The 15,403-nt window shown below is 41.2% G+C and overlaps 4 protein-coding genes across 4 annotated transcripts; 2 read left to right on the top strand and 2 right to left on the bottom strand.

The window, feature by feature from the left end:
• Nucleotides 1–182: 182 nt before the first annotated feature.
• Nucleotides 183–981, bottom strand: LOC143400986 (histone H2B type 2-F-like). Its single transcript, XM_076857963.1, has one exon. It carries the CDS (start codon nucleotides 972–974, stop codon nucleotides 594–596), a length of 381 nt encoding a protein of 126 aa, XP_076714078.1. The 5' UTR covers nucleotides 975–981; the 3' UTR covers nucleotides 183–593.
• An 889-nt stretch (nucleotides 982–1,870) lies between these two features.
• LOC143400985 (histone H3) lies at nucleotides 1,871–2,281 on the top strand. Its single transcript, XM_076857962.2, has one exon. It carries the CDS (start codon nucleotides 1,871–1,873, stop codon nucleotides 2,279–2,281), a length of 411 nt encoding a protein of 136 aa, XP_076714077.1.
• A 3,746-nt stretch (nucleotides 2,282–6,027) lies between these two features.
• LOC143400984 (histone H4) lies at nucleotides 6,028–6,339 on the bottom strand. The gene has a single exon (XM_076857961.2). It carries the CDS (start codon nucleotides 6,337–6,339, stop codon nucleotides 6,028–6,030), a length of 312 nt encoding a protein of 103 aa, XP_076714076.1.
• A 4,487-nt stretch (nucleotides 6,340–10,826) lies between these two features.
• LOC143401627 (histone H1.3-like) lies at nucleotides 10,827–13,663 on the top strand. Its single transcript, XM_076859289.2, has one exon. It carries the CDS (start codon nucleotides 10,868–10,870, stop codon nucleotides 11,531–11,533), a length of 666 nt encoding a protein of 221 aa, XP_076715404.1. The 5' UTR covers nucleotides 10,827–10,867; the 3' UTR covers nucleotides 11,534–13,663.
• Nucleotides 13,664–15,403: the final 1,740 nt, after the last annotated feature.

The following is a 15,403-nucleotide window of genomic DNA, read 5'->3' as shown; positions in this document are numbered from 1 at the left end:
ATTGTAAACATGCATGTTTGGGGAGTCATTCTCAGGTTAAAGACAAAAGAAACTTCACCAAGGTAGGATAGAAGTAATGCTAATTATTAGATACCAATCCCACCTGGGCTACTCACTAACACTGTGCACTTTTTACTTTTAGGACCTGAAAACTCCACCCTCATCATCATGTTAACCCCATTTTCTGAAAATGTAACTAAAATCCATGAAGGCCCATTTCACCAACACAGAACAAACATTCACCTTTATTAACTCCAAGCAACCATATTTCTTTACTCCGTAAATATCCTAAAAATCCTCTGGGAAGAAATAGATTTAAGGTGTGGGTACCCTACCAGACAAGGATTCCTTGCTAACTTACCTTTAGGTTGCAAGCTTTGATTCATTTAAATTTGGTGAAGAGCAACAGGCCTAATTAAGTGATAGGGTACACCTTGAGCTCACTGCTCTTCCAATGGTGAGAAACAAATTCGAACACATCCAACTTAACAATTCCTTGTAGACTGCAACAGTAGTAAAGTATTAAAGCTCTCATTTGAGATTTGAGTGGCTCTGAGAAGAGCCTTTGGATTTGACAATGTCTCTAGAAGGTCTTACTTGGAGCTGGTGTACTTGGTGACCGCCTTGGTGCCCTCCGACACAGCGTGCTTGGCCAGCTCCCCGGGCAGCAGCAGGCGCACGGCCGTCTGGATCTCCCGGGACGTGATGGTCGAGCGCTTGTTGTAGTGCGCCAGGCGCGAGGCCTCGCCCGCGATGCGCTCGAAGATGTCGTTCACGAACGAGTTCATGATGCCCATGGCCTTGGACGAGATGCCAGTGTCGGGGTGCACCTGCTTGAGCACCTTGTACACGTAGACGGAGTAGCTCTCCTTGCGGCTGCGCTTGCGCTTCTTGCCATCCTTCTTCTGCACCTTTGTCACCGCCTTCTTGGAGCCCTTCTTCGGGGCGGGAGCGGACTTGGCAGGTTCAGGCATGGCGAGAACAAACTAGGAAACTAGAGAATGAGCAGTACGTACCACCCAGGGCGCATTTTTGTAGGTGGTGTATGCAAATTGGGTATAATATCTCACCATTTCTGATTGGACCAAATCAGCCAATAGAAGGTTTTATGCAAATAAGGGAAATCCAAATACACTTTCTGATTGGCTTTCTTTGTGAAACTTATTCTAAATTATTTTATTGTTTACCAATAAAGTTTTTGTTTTCAAAATACCTAAAACCCGAAAATATATGCAATGGTACGTAGTGGGAAACTCTGTCTTCCTAGATCGAGGTCTGAACATGCATATAAGGCAGACAGTCTATACCGATAATTCTTGTATAAAGTGATCAAAGTTGGCAGCAATCTTAAAGGTTTTTCAAAAAATAAAGGGTCCATACGTTTCAATACTGGTGTGATTTTAATGTTCCCTAACAGTTTCTGGAAGCGATGCCAGTGTTGGAAGGCTGAGAAGTGTGAAATAGAATGCTTGTAACGAATGATAAGATGTGACTGTAAAGTCTGAAGTTTTAATAAAAGACAAAGAACACAACAGGTGGATCAGACAGGTTCAAATGCGGACTTGTTTAAACCTCTCGGGATCTACAGAACCTTCATTTCCGGGTCTTCCCACTTATTCCCAAAGGAGGGTTAAAACTCGCAGGCACCTAATACAGAAAGCCACCAAAGAATAGGAAAGACCTTAGCGCTAATTGAATGCTTTTCAAAAGGTTGACGTTTTCTAACGCGAGACTCCGTAGCCAATCACAAGTCTGATTGAGTTACTTAATTCTTGGCGCGTAATTTGAAGAATCGGACCAATCAGGAGGACGTTACTATTATAAATAAGAGGAACAACAATTTTGTGTCCAGTTGGTATTTCTGTCCACCATGGCTCGTACGAAGCAGACAGCCCGCAAGTCCACCGGCGGCAAGGCGCCGCGCAAGCAGCTGGCCACCAAGGCCGCCCGCAAGAGCGCCCCGGCCACCGGCGGCGTCAAGAAGCCTCACCGCTACCGCCCGGGCACCGTGGCGCTGCGCGAGATCCGCCGCTACCAGAAGTCCACCGAGCTGCTGATCCGCAAGCTGCCGTTCCAGCGCCTGGTGCGCGAGATCGCGCAGGACTTCAAGACCGACCTGCGCTTCCAGAGCTCGGCCGTCATGGCGCTGCAGGAGGCCAGCGAGGCCTACCTGGTGGGGCTGTTCGAGGACACCAACCTGTGCGCCATCCACGCCAAGCGCGTCACCATCATGCCCAAGGACATCCAGCTGGCCCGCCGCATCCGCGGGGAGAGGGCGTAAAGCCTTTTTTTACTTTTGCGAGTGTTCGAAAACCAAAGGCTCTTTTAAGAGCCACTTTCAATTTCACTTTAAGTAGCTGCTCTTCATTGCTAATCTTAACCTGTTTGTGACCATCTGAGGGAGTTCTTAGCTGCAGTTCACTCCGCCCCCCACCCTCCCTCCCTGCCGAACGACCTGCTTGGGTTCCTAGTTGCACTGTGTGCTGCGAGGAAGTCTTGCTTTATCTTTTTGAATTTTATTTATCCTCCTCTCTTTCAACTGCTTGCTAAGTGAAAGCTCAGGCCGCAGTAGGCTGTAAACCAGTAGGCTGTAAACCTGCGTTTTGCTATTGTAGATGGTTCCTTTGCAGAGTATGTTGATGGGAGCCATTCCAGCTCCAAGATGCTGGTAAGGAGCATGTGTGTCATTGTCTTGTTCTAGTTACATACTCAGAAGTTAGCCAAAGGAACAGGGTATGGAGATAGACATTTCAGCAATTCTGGCAGAGATTAGAAAGATCATCAGTGCTAACATACGAGGGTCAGTAGGTAGTAATGCCAGAGACTGGGAACAGATACATCCAGAAAGAAACAGACCTGTCAGTTGTCTGAGTAAAAAGGGTCTCCTGCACATGTGATATGTATGTCATCTAGGTGTGACATGACCCAAGAGTGTTCTGTCTACTGCTACCATCCATGAAAGATTTACAGGTTAGCTTATGATCTTGCTAGTAGGGTAGGATTCCAGACTCTTCCCAGACCCTGACAGTCAGAAAAGATGGCAGAAAGGGACCTGCATTTTATTCCAGGCCAAACTTCCCTTGCTGCCTGCCCCTTATTGTTGACATTATCAGGCCCAGAGTGAGTATTATACTTTCAATCTCAGAGTCTCTTGTGTTTTAGTCCTGTGTAGTTGTTCAGACTCTTAGGAAACAGTCACCCATACACTGAAGAATTTATGAAGAAGAATGCTAATGTGTTGATAATAAAATGGATGCATATCTGGAATTGTGGACTCAGAGCTGAAGATTTCAGAGACCTTGACCAGAATCACAGAGAAAGATTGAGGGACTTGTTTTAGTTCATCTTGCCTCTTAGGAATGAAGTCCAGGTGTTCTGAGGAAAGGCTGGGTTCATTCTATTTAATGTCTGCTTAGCAGGTAACTATATCTTTGTGCACAGATTGTGGTTAAGTCCAACAAGACTCAGGATTTAAGATGTATGTTCCTCCAGATCTCATGATTTTGCTTTTAACTGTTACACTAATATATGGACACTTTGGTCAAATACTGGCATTGTAGTAGGAGAGATTTAGAGGAGAAGATTTGGGTTTCCTTTGGGGAAATTTCCCCTATTTTTATTTACATTCGTGTGTCCTTATTTTCCACTTTGTGTTAGTACTCTCTTTGGCACTGGTGTTGCAGTGACAAGCTGAAAGGGGCCTTGTCACAAAGAGTTTTTGTTCTCATGAAAGAAGACAGAAGATAGAAAATAGATGCATCGACTTGGTACTTTGGTTGGTAAACAATGGTATGAAAAAATACACAATATGACACAGGGAGTGTCTCACTCAATACCTGGGAAGTGGGCTGTCATATTATACAGGGAAGGAGGAGCTGGTATTTAATTATTGGATTTGAGGTAAGGTAGGGAGCCAGGACAAGGATTTTTCAGTACATAGGATGGACAAAAGGAAGTTGAGATGAGAAAATATGTTTTTCTTTCAGGAGCAAAAGGCAGCCAGTCAGCTCCTTCTTATATTTCTAAAATGCATAAAAATCTGTGCTTACTATGTCACATCTCCTGACTGACCCTGCAGCCATTCTCTACTAGGACCTTTATGATTATACTGGCCTACTCAGGCAATAGAGAATCATCACCTACGCTTCAGGTTCTTAATTTAATCACACCCCAAAAGTCTCTTCTAACATAACAGGGAAACATTTTCACTTCTGAGGATTAGGGCATGAGCATCTTTGGAGAGGAAAAGCCATTTTTCTGCCTACAACAACTATTATGGGGCATAAAGCGTTTTATTATTAAGAATCCCTTAAATATACAATCCTCTACCAGAAAGCAGTTAAAACTTCTTTCTCCCCCAAAAGCTCTATATCCTTAGTTGTAGGCAGACTCTGGTTATCTTGATATTTAAAGGAAGTAGTATTCTTGGGAAAGCCATAGATTCATGCCTGAAGATACATCCAGAAGTAAAATCCAAAAGGGTGCTGCAGAAGGGGCCTGCTGCTGGTGTGTCACACTTCACCACTTGGAAGCCAACACTGCTGTCACTACCCCAGGTTGGCTTTTCTCCCAGAAGCAGAGGCTCCAAGACGTCTTTTATAAGTGTGACTGATTAGTGGAACCTGTGCCACATATCAGCATTTTATCAGCACTGATAATTGGAGTTCTAAAAAGGTTATTGAGATCAATTCCCTAACCTGGGAGTTTCACAAATTTATATTGAAGATATATGGACTGACATTGTTCAAGTATTTGTCCTCCAAATACTAGAAAAGGAACAAATAAAAGTGCATGCACTTAAAATTTAATTATCTGAAAAAAATTGCATTTATGAGATGCCTGATGATTTCTATTTATTCCATTTGTTTTAAATGCAGGTTGAGACCCATTAAATAGTTTTCATTACCCATGAGCTGTTCACAATCTGCATTTAAAGATGTCTGCAATACATGGTTGACAGTCTAAAACTTGACATATGAGTAAAGAAAAATAGTAGAGAAGAAACTGCTAGGGGAAGAGAGTCATTGTTCAAGGAAAGTAATCTGTGAAAGTTTATTAGTGGCCCAAATGCTAAACTTCATTGATTCATTCATTCAGTCATTGCCTTGCCATTTATAAAATGAATAGAATGTGCCACATAATTTTTGTAGGTACTGAGGACAGCAAAATGAAGACATTGTTTAGGGCCTCCCTCAAGAAATCTTGAGACAAAAGGAGCATTAACTATCAAACATTGTTAGTGTGCAATGGTTCTAGTCCTAAAGTGAAGTGTGAAGTTTGGTAGGGACATATGTAGTGCAGTTTGTAGAGTATAAGAAAATCTTGGGGAATGGGAGAACCTGGTAAAGGAAAGGTCTCCTAAAGGAAAACTTGAAATTTCATCTCTTGAGTTATTTGTGGAAGAAAAAATGGTACATAAAGGATTCATTTTGATAAGCATTTCAGTTGCAGAAACGATGGTTAGGGATGAGGTTGTGGAGGAAAGCAGTTGCTAGATAAAGCAGAGTTACATGTCACTGATATTCTACAAACATTAGAACTGGTTAATCTTATTTTTGCACAGATGAGTTTATAAATTGCACAAGCTTCCGACTGCAAGGTGGCTAAAATGCAGGTATGATCTATACAGACCCTGATCACTACAGGGCAGACAGGGCTGCAAGGTTGCATGCGTCTCCATTTACTGAAGAGCACTCTGAAAGATGTGAGCTACAGTGATGACAAACTTCAGTTCACTGTAAAAGTTAGAAGACCAAGGAAAATAAGAAAAATGACTTGGAAAAATAAGGCTAAAGAGCAGCTAAACCCTGACAGATTAGGCAGTCCCCTCAAAGCCAGCAAGTAACCGCACTATTTATGACGTAAAACTCAGTGCCAAAGTGAACAAAGAAGCCCAACCTGCACTTATAAGCTCCATTTCTCTTGTCCTTGTCATTCTATAAAAATCCTTTGTGGCAGCCTTTCATGACAATGTGGGTGGCCCTGAGAAGGGCCTTTTGTGAGGCTAGATAGCCAGCAAATAAAAGGTTAACCACCGAAGCCATAGAGGGTGCGGCCCTGGCGCTTGAGCGCGTAGACCACGTCCATGGCCGTGACCGTCTTGCGCTTGGCGTGCTCCGTGTAGGTGACGGCGTCGCGGATCACGTTCTCCAGGAACACCTTGAGCACGCCGCGGGTCTCCTCGTAGATGAGCCCGGAGATGCGCTTGACGCCGCCACGGCGGGCCAGGCGGCGGATGGCGGGCTTGGTGATGCCCTGGATGTTGTCCCGCAGAACTTTACGGTGGCGCTTGGCGCCTCCTTTACCTAGGCCCTTGCCTCCTTTTCCGCGGCCAGACATGTCTGCAACAGCAAGTTTCTGCAGTTGTGGTGCTAGGCGCCCCCTGCAGCAATTTATGAAGCACCAGTGCGGACCTTTTTGGAAACTGAAAGAGCGCGGGCGGCAACACTGGCCTCTGTCCCCGCCTCTTTTCTGGTTTGCCACAGTAGGGCCTTTGGAGCAAGGAAATGGATATTGAGTGGAGGGGAAAGGCAGCTTTGTGCTCTTGTTTCTGAGTCAGGTCGCGAGTTCCCCAGGATGGTTAGTGCCTGTCCGGGTCCTCTGTCACAACTGTTGTGCAAGTCCAGACTTATGATTTGGAAAGAGGAGCCTCTAGTGCTACCCTTGAGTACAAGAACGAGAGTTGCCAGAACAAAAGTAAATTTTAAATTGAAAGTTTCTTTAAAAAAACGAAATCACTAGTTTAAAAAAAATTTTTGAGGGTGCTAGGGATTGAATTCAGGGATGCTGTACGTCTGCGCTACATTCATATCTTTTTTTATTTTATTTTTTATTTTGAACTGTTCTCACCAAGTGTCCCAGGCTGGCCTCAAATGTGCAGTACTCGAATCTTGGCCGCCCATGAAGCTGGGATTACAAGTGTGCACCACTGTGCCTGGATAATATTTTAAATTTTTATGCTCTACCAATAGTCATGATTAAATTTGGTCACTCCTGAAATGTTACATTTATCTGAGTTCTATACCACTACATGAGGTATATACACCTACTACTTATAAGTAGCTCTAGTAAGGGGAGCCAGTGTCAATTTCATTTCCATTCTTTACCACTTTGTAAAGGGATGTCAGTATTATAAAGATGAAAGCTCCCAGGCTTGGAGATCTGATCCTCTTTGACTAAGTGGTATTGCGGTGTCTGATTCTTGAATCTCCTGACCTTCCCACTTTCTATACTAGTAGAAACATTTACTAGCATATCATAATGAATGGCACTTGCAAATTCATGTTTAACAGACAATGCTAATAAGTTATGTGGAATACTGTCCAAGTACAAAGTGACCAAAGTCATGTACTATTCAGATCATAATTTTGTATGTATTTTATGTATTTATTTCAACATTTGCTTCCTCATTGGTCTCATTTGCATTCAGTGCTTTTCATATCATAGGGGAAGATGATTTCTCAAAATCCCTTCTTTGTTTGCTTTGTAGATAGAGAAAACAGTCATCTCCTGGACCCAGTGTCTACTTGGGATTAGGCTTTTACCATTCATATAAGTTTGAAAAGAAGTGTTCTCAACTGTGATTCTTACGTTCCACCTTTCTGTGCTTATTTAAATTTAAACTAAAATTAAAAATTTCTTCATCTACTGTATCCTCTACTCATTAGACAGTGCAGATAGAGAATATTTTCTCATTGCTGAATGTTCTTCTGGTCTGTGCTGTGATAAGGGATTTCTTTAGAGGAAATTCTATTGCATCCTAGGGGAGTGTGGTGCATACTTGACAAGGAGTCTCACTGGAGGAAGTGAGGATATAGAGTATTTCCTCAAGTATGATAGAAATAAGCCAGCTTTGGGATGCATCAGGCATCACAGATCGGAAAAAGTCAAAAAAAAATTTGAAAGTTTAAGAGCAGTGGTATCTTGTCGCGACCCCTTGCCCGCAAGGAAGACGCAACTCAGGAATCTTCTTTCAGCAGTTTATTCAGGCCTTGATTTAAGTATCTTTTAGTGACTCCCTTTCTTTCTCCTTCTTCTCTCTCTCGAGGGCCCAAGCACAGCCTAATAAAGCCTCCCACGTACCAATCTTAAACCGCCGCGTGGGTCTTTCTTATAGGGTGGCAAGAGATAGCGTGCCAACTCTCCACAAAGGAATTTGATTTATCACAGGCCACAGTGGAAGCCGGCGCCATCTTCTAATGGCGGCCACAATTTACAACAATGGCTTACTACAGTATCTTTTTTAGAAAATATAATTAATATGCCACATTTGTGCTCTCAGGGGAATTTCTAGTGGGCAGCACCTCACGTAAGGCCATTTGGTAAGAAGCGACATTCGATCTGATTTCTTATTTTCCTATAGACCTTTCAAGCACATTTGGTTCTAACAACACTGCATCTTCCTTTTAGTCCTTGCATTGCTGCTTTTGGCATTCATTCTGTGTAGATATATATTTACCTCTTGAAGCCTCTGATGTTCACTGAATTTTAAAATGCTTAAGCATAGCCCCTGTGAAATGATCTAGTGACCAATACCTTAGCCATTTATCGTGGAGGTGAAATTAATATAAAAGTTAGAGAACATGAAGCCATGTGTTAGATTGCTATAGCTACTAATATTTACATGTATAAAAATAATTAACGTTAGGGTAGAGAATAACCTATCATTTTAGGTTTGGATCTAGATATGAATGTTTGTATATAGATTTGAGTTTCCAAAGAGAAATTACTTTTTTTTTTTTTTTTTTTTTTTTAGGGCTAACCACCAAAGTAATAGGTGAAAGTTGTTTTTGACTTTTAGTTTATAGTCCCAGGTGTGATCCATCTTTCAGGAACTCTGCCCATGTTACAATTTACAAAGAAGCAATAATAGAGCAACTATATTCCACACAAAACCTTCTATAAACATGTGACTAGTGACATCAATTCTCAGTTTTTGCCCTCTAAGAAAGGCAGAGATTTATACCAAAAAATAAAGAAATGTCCATTAGCCCCAAGGTTTTCTCATTTATAGGGAACCTAAATAACCATGAGAACCAGTAAGAGGTGGCCAAGAATGAAATGGTGACATCTTCTAAGGAAATATATGTGAACAATTCTAGCAATTATTAGACAAATCCTGTTATGTCTTTGAGAATGTCCTGAATTTTATTAGTATCTTGAAATCTGCATAATGTAAATATATACATTTAAGAAGAAAAGTACTTATATAATGTCTCTTCCTGCTGCTAGTGATGAAAGATGCTACAGAGGATGATCTTCCATAGATCCATAAATGTTTCCTAGAAGAATTATTCACTGCTGCTGCTGCAGTCCTATTGGCTGGCATCCTTAAGAACTCCTATTTGTATTTTATGTTACATATCATGGTTTAAGATCCCAGAGATTTGATTCCAGCCAATACAGTCTAAAAAAAGGAGAGAACTTATTTTTATGGAATTGGTTAAGTGTGAAGACATGGCATCCGTAATGTTGATTATTCTGTCTTGGATTTACATGACAAAATGTTCAAGTCAACTTTAAATGAAAGCCAGCATGAATCAGTTGTTGGAAATATAAATATTCATTAAAAGAAACAGAACACTAAGATAGTTTTCCTCTTTGTTTTACAAACATGGGGCTTCATTTTGGTACCTGATTATTTGATGAAAAATATTGCTTTTGTGCTTAAATAAGAACCCAATTCTATCAGCTCTATTGTATTATAAACTATAAGGGATGCTGTAGGAAAACCACTCATGTCTGTTCAATACCTTGAGTGTTGAACACATTCAGGTAACTAGAATTAAATAACTTGTGGCAACCTATTTCATATTTCACATGAGAAAAGCTCAGTCAGAATCATGAAATTTCAGAAAGTGATTTTTTTCTAATCCTCTGTGTTCACATTTTCAATATTGAAATTTGAAGTAGCATATTTTGAGAAATAGGAAATGTGTACAACATTTTATTTTAAAGATCGGAGAGGAAAAAGTTTTATGACAAGGTGCCTGTCATTATATTAAAGAAGTTAGTAAAATGATGTAGAACTGCCATTGTATTGCTTCTTAATTCAGTTTTCTGTTTTTTTGCAGATGGGGTAATTGATCTCTAAGACTCAATGTTTGTTTGGAAAATCTATTTAGAAATGTTTACCTAGAAGGTGAAGGGAGGTGCCTCACTCCCATCTTTGGAAACTGTTTAAATCACTAAAACAGATTCATCAGCCCAACTTATACAGTGGTATTTAAAATGCTTTAAAAAAATCTGTTATTTTTGTAAAATAATCATCCCTCTTGTATGTAGAAGTTTCTATCCCAGTGCCAATTCCTAGAGCTTGGTGCAAACAGCTCGCGGGAGTGCCTGTGTTATTGCTTCCGCGAAAAACCCGAATTTCCCTATATATTTGAGTCAAAATTAGTATATTTATATGATCTTGAGAAGATGAAAATGCACAGAACAATAATCAGAAAAAAAGATTTGCAAACGAAGTCGGGAGAAATAGTATTTTTGAGGAAAACCTGAAAGTTGTGTCAATTTGACTGAAGTTAGAAAGACAGTTGGGGGAATTAGGAAAGTTTCAGCGTGTCGGTTTTGAAACTAGATGTAGAAAACAAGGCAGGAAAGAAGCCTGAAGCCTCTGGGATCCGTTTTCCCCAAATCCCTAATCGTTTCGTGCCCAGGTTTCTTTTATTTTTATTCTTTTTTGAGGGGCAACAAACACAGCTGCCCGGCAGCGCCGAGGAACCCTCTCCACTGCGCGGCGCAAGGCACCGGGAACCAATCACCACGCAGCTTCTCTCTATATAAACCCCAGCCGCCGGCGCCCAGCACTCGCCGTTCTGACAGTTTGAGCTTACTTTTGGCTTTTTCTGGCAAGACTAGAAACATGTCCGAGACCGCTCCCGTTGCTCCCGCAGCACCCGCACCTGCGGAGAAGACACCTGTGAAGAAGAAGGCAAAGAAGGCTGGCGCCGCTGCTGGGAAGCGCAAGGCGTCCGGGCCCCCGGTGTCCGAGCTCATCACCAAGGCCGTGGCCGCCTCCAAGGAGCGCAGCGGCGTGTCCCTGGCCGCGCTCAAGAAGGCGCTGGCGGCCGCCGGCTACGACGTGGAGAAGAACAACAGCCGCATCAAGCTGGGCCTCAAGAGCCTGGTGAGCAAGGGCACCCTGGTGCAGACCAAGGGCACCGGCGCCTCCGGCTCCTTCAAGCTCAACAAGAAGGCGGGCTCCGGGGAAGCCAAGCCTAAAGCGAAAAAGGCGGGAGCCGCTAAGGCTAAGAAGCCCGCCGGCGCGGCCAAGAAGCCCAAGAAAGCGACGGGCGCCGCCACCCCCAAGAAGTCCGCCAAGAAGACCCCAAAGAAGGCGAAGAAGCCCACCACTCCTGCAGGGGCCAAGAAGGTGGCCAAGAGCCCCAAAAAGGTGAAAGCGGCTAAGCCAAAGAAGGCTGCGAAGAGTCCGTCTAAGGCCAAGGCCCCAAAGCCCAAGGCAGCTAAACCTAAGGCGGCTAAGCCCAAGGTTTCCAAGGCCAAGAAGGCGGCCCCCAGGAAGAAGTAAGATTGGAGCGGGACGTCCTGCTTTTAAAATCTCAACGGCTCTTTTCAGAGCCACCCACAGATCTCATTAAAAAGAGCTGAGCTGATCTGAACATAGCGAAGAACGTGTTCTTAGTTTTGGCCCTAACATTTTAAGTTTGGAATTTGAATTACCGCCTTGACATGTGATTGGCCATTTTAATGCGCATGGCTCCACCGCAGCGCGCATGGTTAGACCTACTAATGCAGCCCAATCCTATCCAGCCGGTTGGCCTAAAAGGGCTTTTGTGTTGCGTTTTCTACTTGGTTGCCTATGTTTTTGGCTGACTCGATGAGATTAGTTTTACTGGGAGGTAGGCGAGTCGGATTACCAAGCGCTGCTGCCAAGTGAACTGGCGAGTGGTAGTGTGTGGTTCCCGCAATAATGCAAGTGTAATCCAGGTTCGAGGAATGCTAGCCTTGGGCTCTGTTTTGTTTCCCCCACCCAGAATTATTACAGAAGCAACTGTCTAAAGACAATGGGGGGAAAAGTAGTCTGGCAGTTTCGTTGAAGTTGGTTTCCTTTTTGTCTGCTGAGCTGTTTAGATTTATCCAATCAGGACGTGCCTTTTGGCATGCCTGTGCGTGCAATTGGAAGTGCACCAATGAAATCTAGAATATACTTCATATTAACTAGGGGTCTGTGGAAGATTAGGTTTGTTAGAGGAAAATGAAATTCTTTTAGAAGATTGCTTATTGTTGTCATTCTATCATAGCATTAATTATTGCAGCCATCATGCCAAAGTTTAGTGTAAATAGTAAAGAGCATCTTTTGCAGTTGAGAATCTAGGAAGCCAGTGTTGGTTTATTCAGTTAGTAAACACGGAATGGGGGAGCAACACAACAAAAAGCTTTGAGAAGGCAGAAATGGTACTGTGTTTTTCACACATCAAGCTGTTTTTTTTTTTTTTTTTTTTTTAAAGGCTGTAGGAAGATGAGTTGACCTGGATGGTCCATTTCTATATTATTTCTATGCTTTCAAACTTTTATTTTTGGAAAATTCACGTTCATTGCCAGAATTCTATAGATGTTTTTGTCTTCTGGTAGGAAGCAGCTACATTTTTACTAACCCTCAGTGCATTTTAACAATTCCTTCAATTATGAGTATATACAGATATATATGGTACATATGGATCTTGAAGTACCTGTGACATTTTCATCATTGTTAATAGCAAATACATTCATGTCATTTTGCAGGTCTAGTAGGTACTGGTTTGCACTCATTTTGACTCCTTCACACTGACATTCAGAATTATGCCTGCAACTGAATCGTATAATTTGATGTTATTAAACATTAAAAAATTATTGGTGTGTATTTTACAGTCAGTAGCTCTCATTCTGTAATAATAATAATAATAATAATAATAATAATAATAATAATAATAATAATAATTTATCATTATTATTATCGGCACTGGGGATGGAACCCAATGCTACTTAACCACTGAGCCACATCCCCAGCCCTTTTTATATTTTATTTTGGGACAGTCTCACTACATTGCTTAGGGCCTTGCTAAAATGCTGAGGCTGGCTTTGAACTAGTGATCCTTCTGCCTCAGCCTCCCAAGGTGAAAGGCATATGCAATCATGCCTGGTAATATTCTGTGTAATATAAACAAGTGGGACCAAATCTCACAAACCCCTTAGGAGTAAAATGACTCTTAATCTTATTCTTTGTTATTATCCCCTTATTTGTTAATAGCTTATTAAATTCGACATTTTACTTAAATTTGTCAATTCAAAGGTAAGGTTAAAACCTGTATCTTTCTAGAGTTTTTGAAGCTGGAGTTCAATTTTTGTTTTTATTTTTTAAACCAGGCTGCATCATATGATTTCCTTTGTTCAGGAGAAAGCCACAGATCCTTCTCCCTTTGTGACAGTGGCTTGGTTGAGATCTGAGTAAATGGGAGACTGAAATAATAAAAAGGAAATAAAAGATCTCTGTTTTTTTAAGGTTTATAAAAACTCTGCAATTGCTTCCCTTGGGTCTCAGTATGTTACTGACATTCGGTGTAGTTGACATTCATGTTTTAAAGTTATAAAAATTGTGGCTTAGACAGAAATAATGAACATAAATGAGCATTTATTGTCAATAAACGAAATGGATCTTTTACATGTTCTGTAATCCTGTCATTCTTTTTCAGATCCCCATCTATGATGGAAAAGGAGGGGTTTTTTGTTTTTTTTTTACTTTTTAGGGTTACTGAGAAAGAAATTCACATATTTTTTGTTAATATTAGATTCATTGTGATTTATTCAAGTCATAATCCTTTTGGAATACAACTGGACCAATTTAACATGACCTTTGGTTTATGTCAATTTGTGTGTGCATTCTTATGCCTTGGAAAGGCACTTGTTTGCAAGGTACTGAGAACTTGTTTAGGTCTTCATCCATTTCCACAAATTTCTGTAGCAGTTTAATTTAGTTACAATTAGCATCTTAGGTGATGCTCATTGAGTAAAGAAGACCATAGCCATCTTAGTATGGATGGCATGAAGGCATTTTGATATTATCTCAGATGATGGAGGGCACTGATAGTGTGTTGGAAGTGTGACAAAGTGATTTTTAGGACCATTCTGAAGTCAGCACTTTCTTTTTTCTGCTTAACAACTGCTTGTTTCTTTATGGGGAAAAACCACAGTTAACATTACTATGTAGAGGCCTTGATTATCCATCCCTGTTAATAATTAAGTAGGCTAATTTTTAAAGACTTCTCAGTGTCTCTTGCATCCCCCCGCCCCCAACACACACACCATATCTTTTTAGTTTCCTAACTCTAGTTTTTCCAAGTCCCATTCCTAAATTCTGGTCATGGGTAAAAAGAAATCCAAACTATACTGGATGAGAATGGTTACTGGCTCCCAGCTGCCTTTGTTCAAGCTAGAGCTTGGTAGCATCTTTTCATTAGAACACTTTGCTCACACTAATGAGCACTATTAACAACTCAAATTAGACTATTCCCTGGCCCCCAGCTTTGTTCACCTGTATGTCCCTCTATTCTTTACTTGGGAGATTCTTCCTAATACTTCCAATTCCATATCAAGCTCTATCTCCATGAACAAATGTCATCTGAATTAAAAACTAGTTACCGGCAGGCATGGTGAGTTGTGCTTTAATTCCAGTTAGTATGAAGCCTGGGACAGGAGGAGCTTAAGTTTAAGGCTCACTTGGACAACACAGAGGAATCCCACTAAAAGAAGAAAAGAAGCTATCTCTGTGTTCTTTTTTGAAGATTGAAGTTGGATACCATGATTGTCAATAGAAAAAATCTTAATGTGCTTATTTTTTTCTTTACTAGATTCTAGGGCTTGAATCTTTGTTTTGTTTTCCTCTATTTTGGGTGTGTTTGTACATTGAAAAAAATAATCAACTAAATCTCAGAAAGGCCATCAAGTGGGTTAAATTATTGCCAGATATTAACAATTTTTAATATATTTTTTTAAATATACGAAGCCAAAAGTATTATATTTCTCTTGCTCTTTTATGATCCTTTTCTTCACAGCTTGATTTTCAAATTGTCTTCTTCTCAAGTACACTATTCAAAAATTTTGGGGCTATATTTACTATAAACAACAACAGCAACAGAACAGAAACAAGAAGTATTTGCACTATTTTTGTTTTGGGCTAATAAGGCAGGAAGATGTGGAAAAATGATACATAAAATTTCTTAATTGTCTTTTTAGTTTTAGCTGTTATTTCCATAAGGCAAAGCCACTCGTCATGCAGATTACATTCCCCACCCCGCGCCCCCCACTAATACTGGGGTTTGAACCCAGGTGCATTTACCACTGAACCAAATGCCCAGCCCTTTTTATTTTGAGATAATGTCTTGATAATTCGTTATTACTGGGA

This window comes from Callospermophilus lateralis, chromosome 6 (genome assembly GCF_048772815.1).
Source record: "Callospermophilus lateralis isolate mCalLat2 chromosome 6, mCalLat2.hap1, whole genome shotgun sequence".
In the NCBI taxonomy this organism is placed as follows: Eukaryota; Metazoa; Chordata; class Mammalia; order Rodentia; family Sciuridae; genus Callospermophilus; species Callospermophilus lateralis.
This window is presented reverse-complemented; position numbering and strand designations above follow the sequence as displayed.

Excerpts from the sequence above, each read along its gene's own strand:
- LOC143400986 (XM_076857963.1), bottom strand. The coding sequence starts at position 974 with ATGCCTGAACCTGCCAAGTCCGCTCCCGCCCCGAAGAAGGGCTCCAAG.
- LOC143400985 (XM_076857962.2), top strand. The coding sequence starts at position 1,871 with ATGGCTCGTACGAAGCAGACAGCCCGCAAGTCCACCGGCGGCAAGGCG.
- LOC143400984 (XM_076857961.2), bottom strand. The coding sequence starts at position 6,339 with ATGTCTGGCCGCGGAAAAGGAGGCAAGGGCCTAGGTAAAGGAGGCGCC.
- LOC143401627 (XM_076859289.2), top strand. The coding sequence starts at position 10,868 with ATGTCCGAGACCGCTCCCGTTGCTCCCGCAGCACCCGCACCTGCGGAG.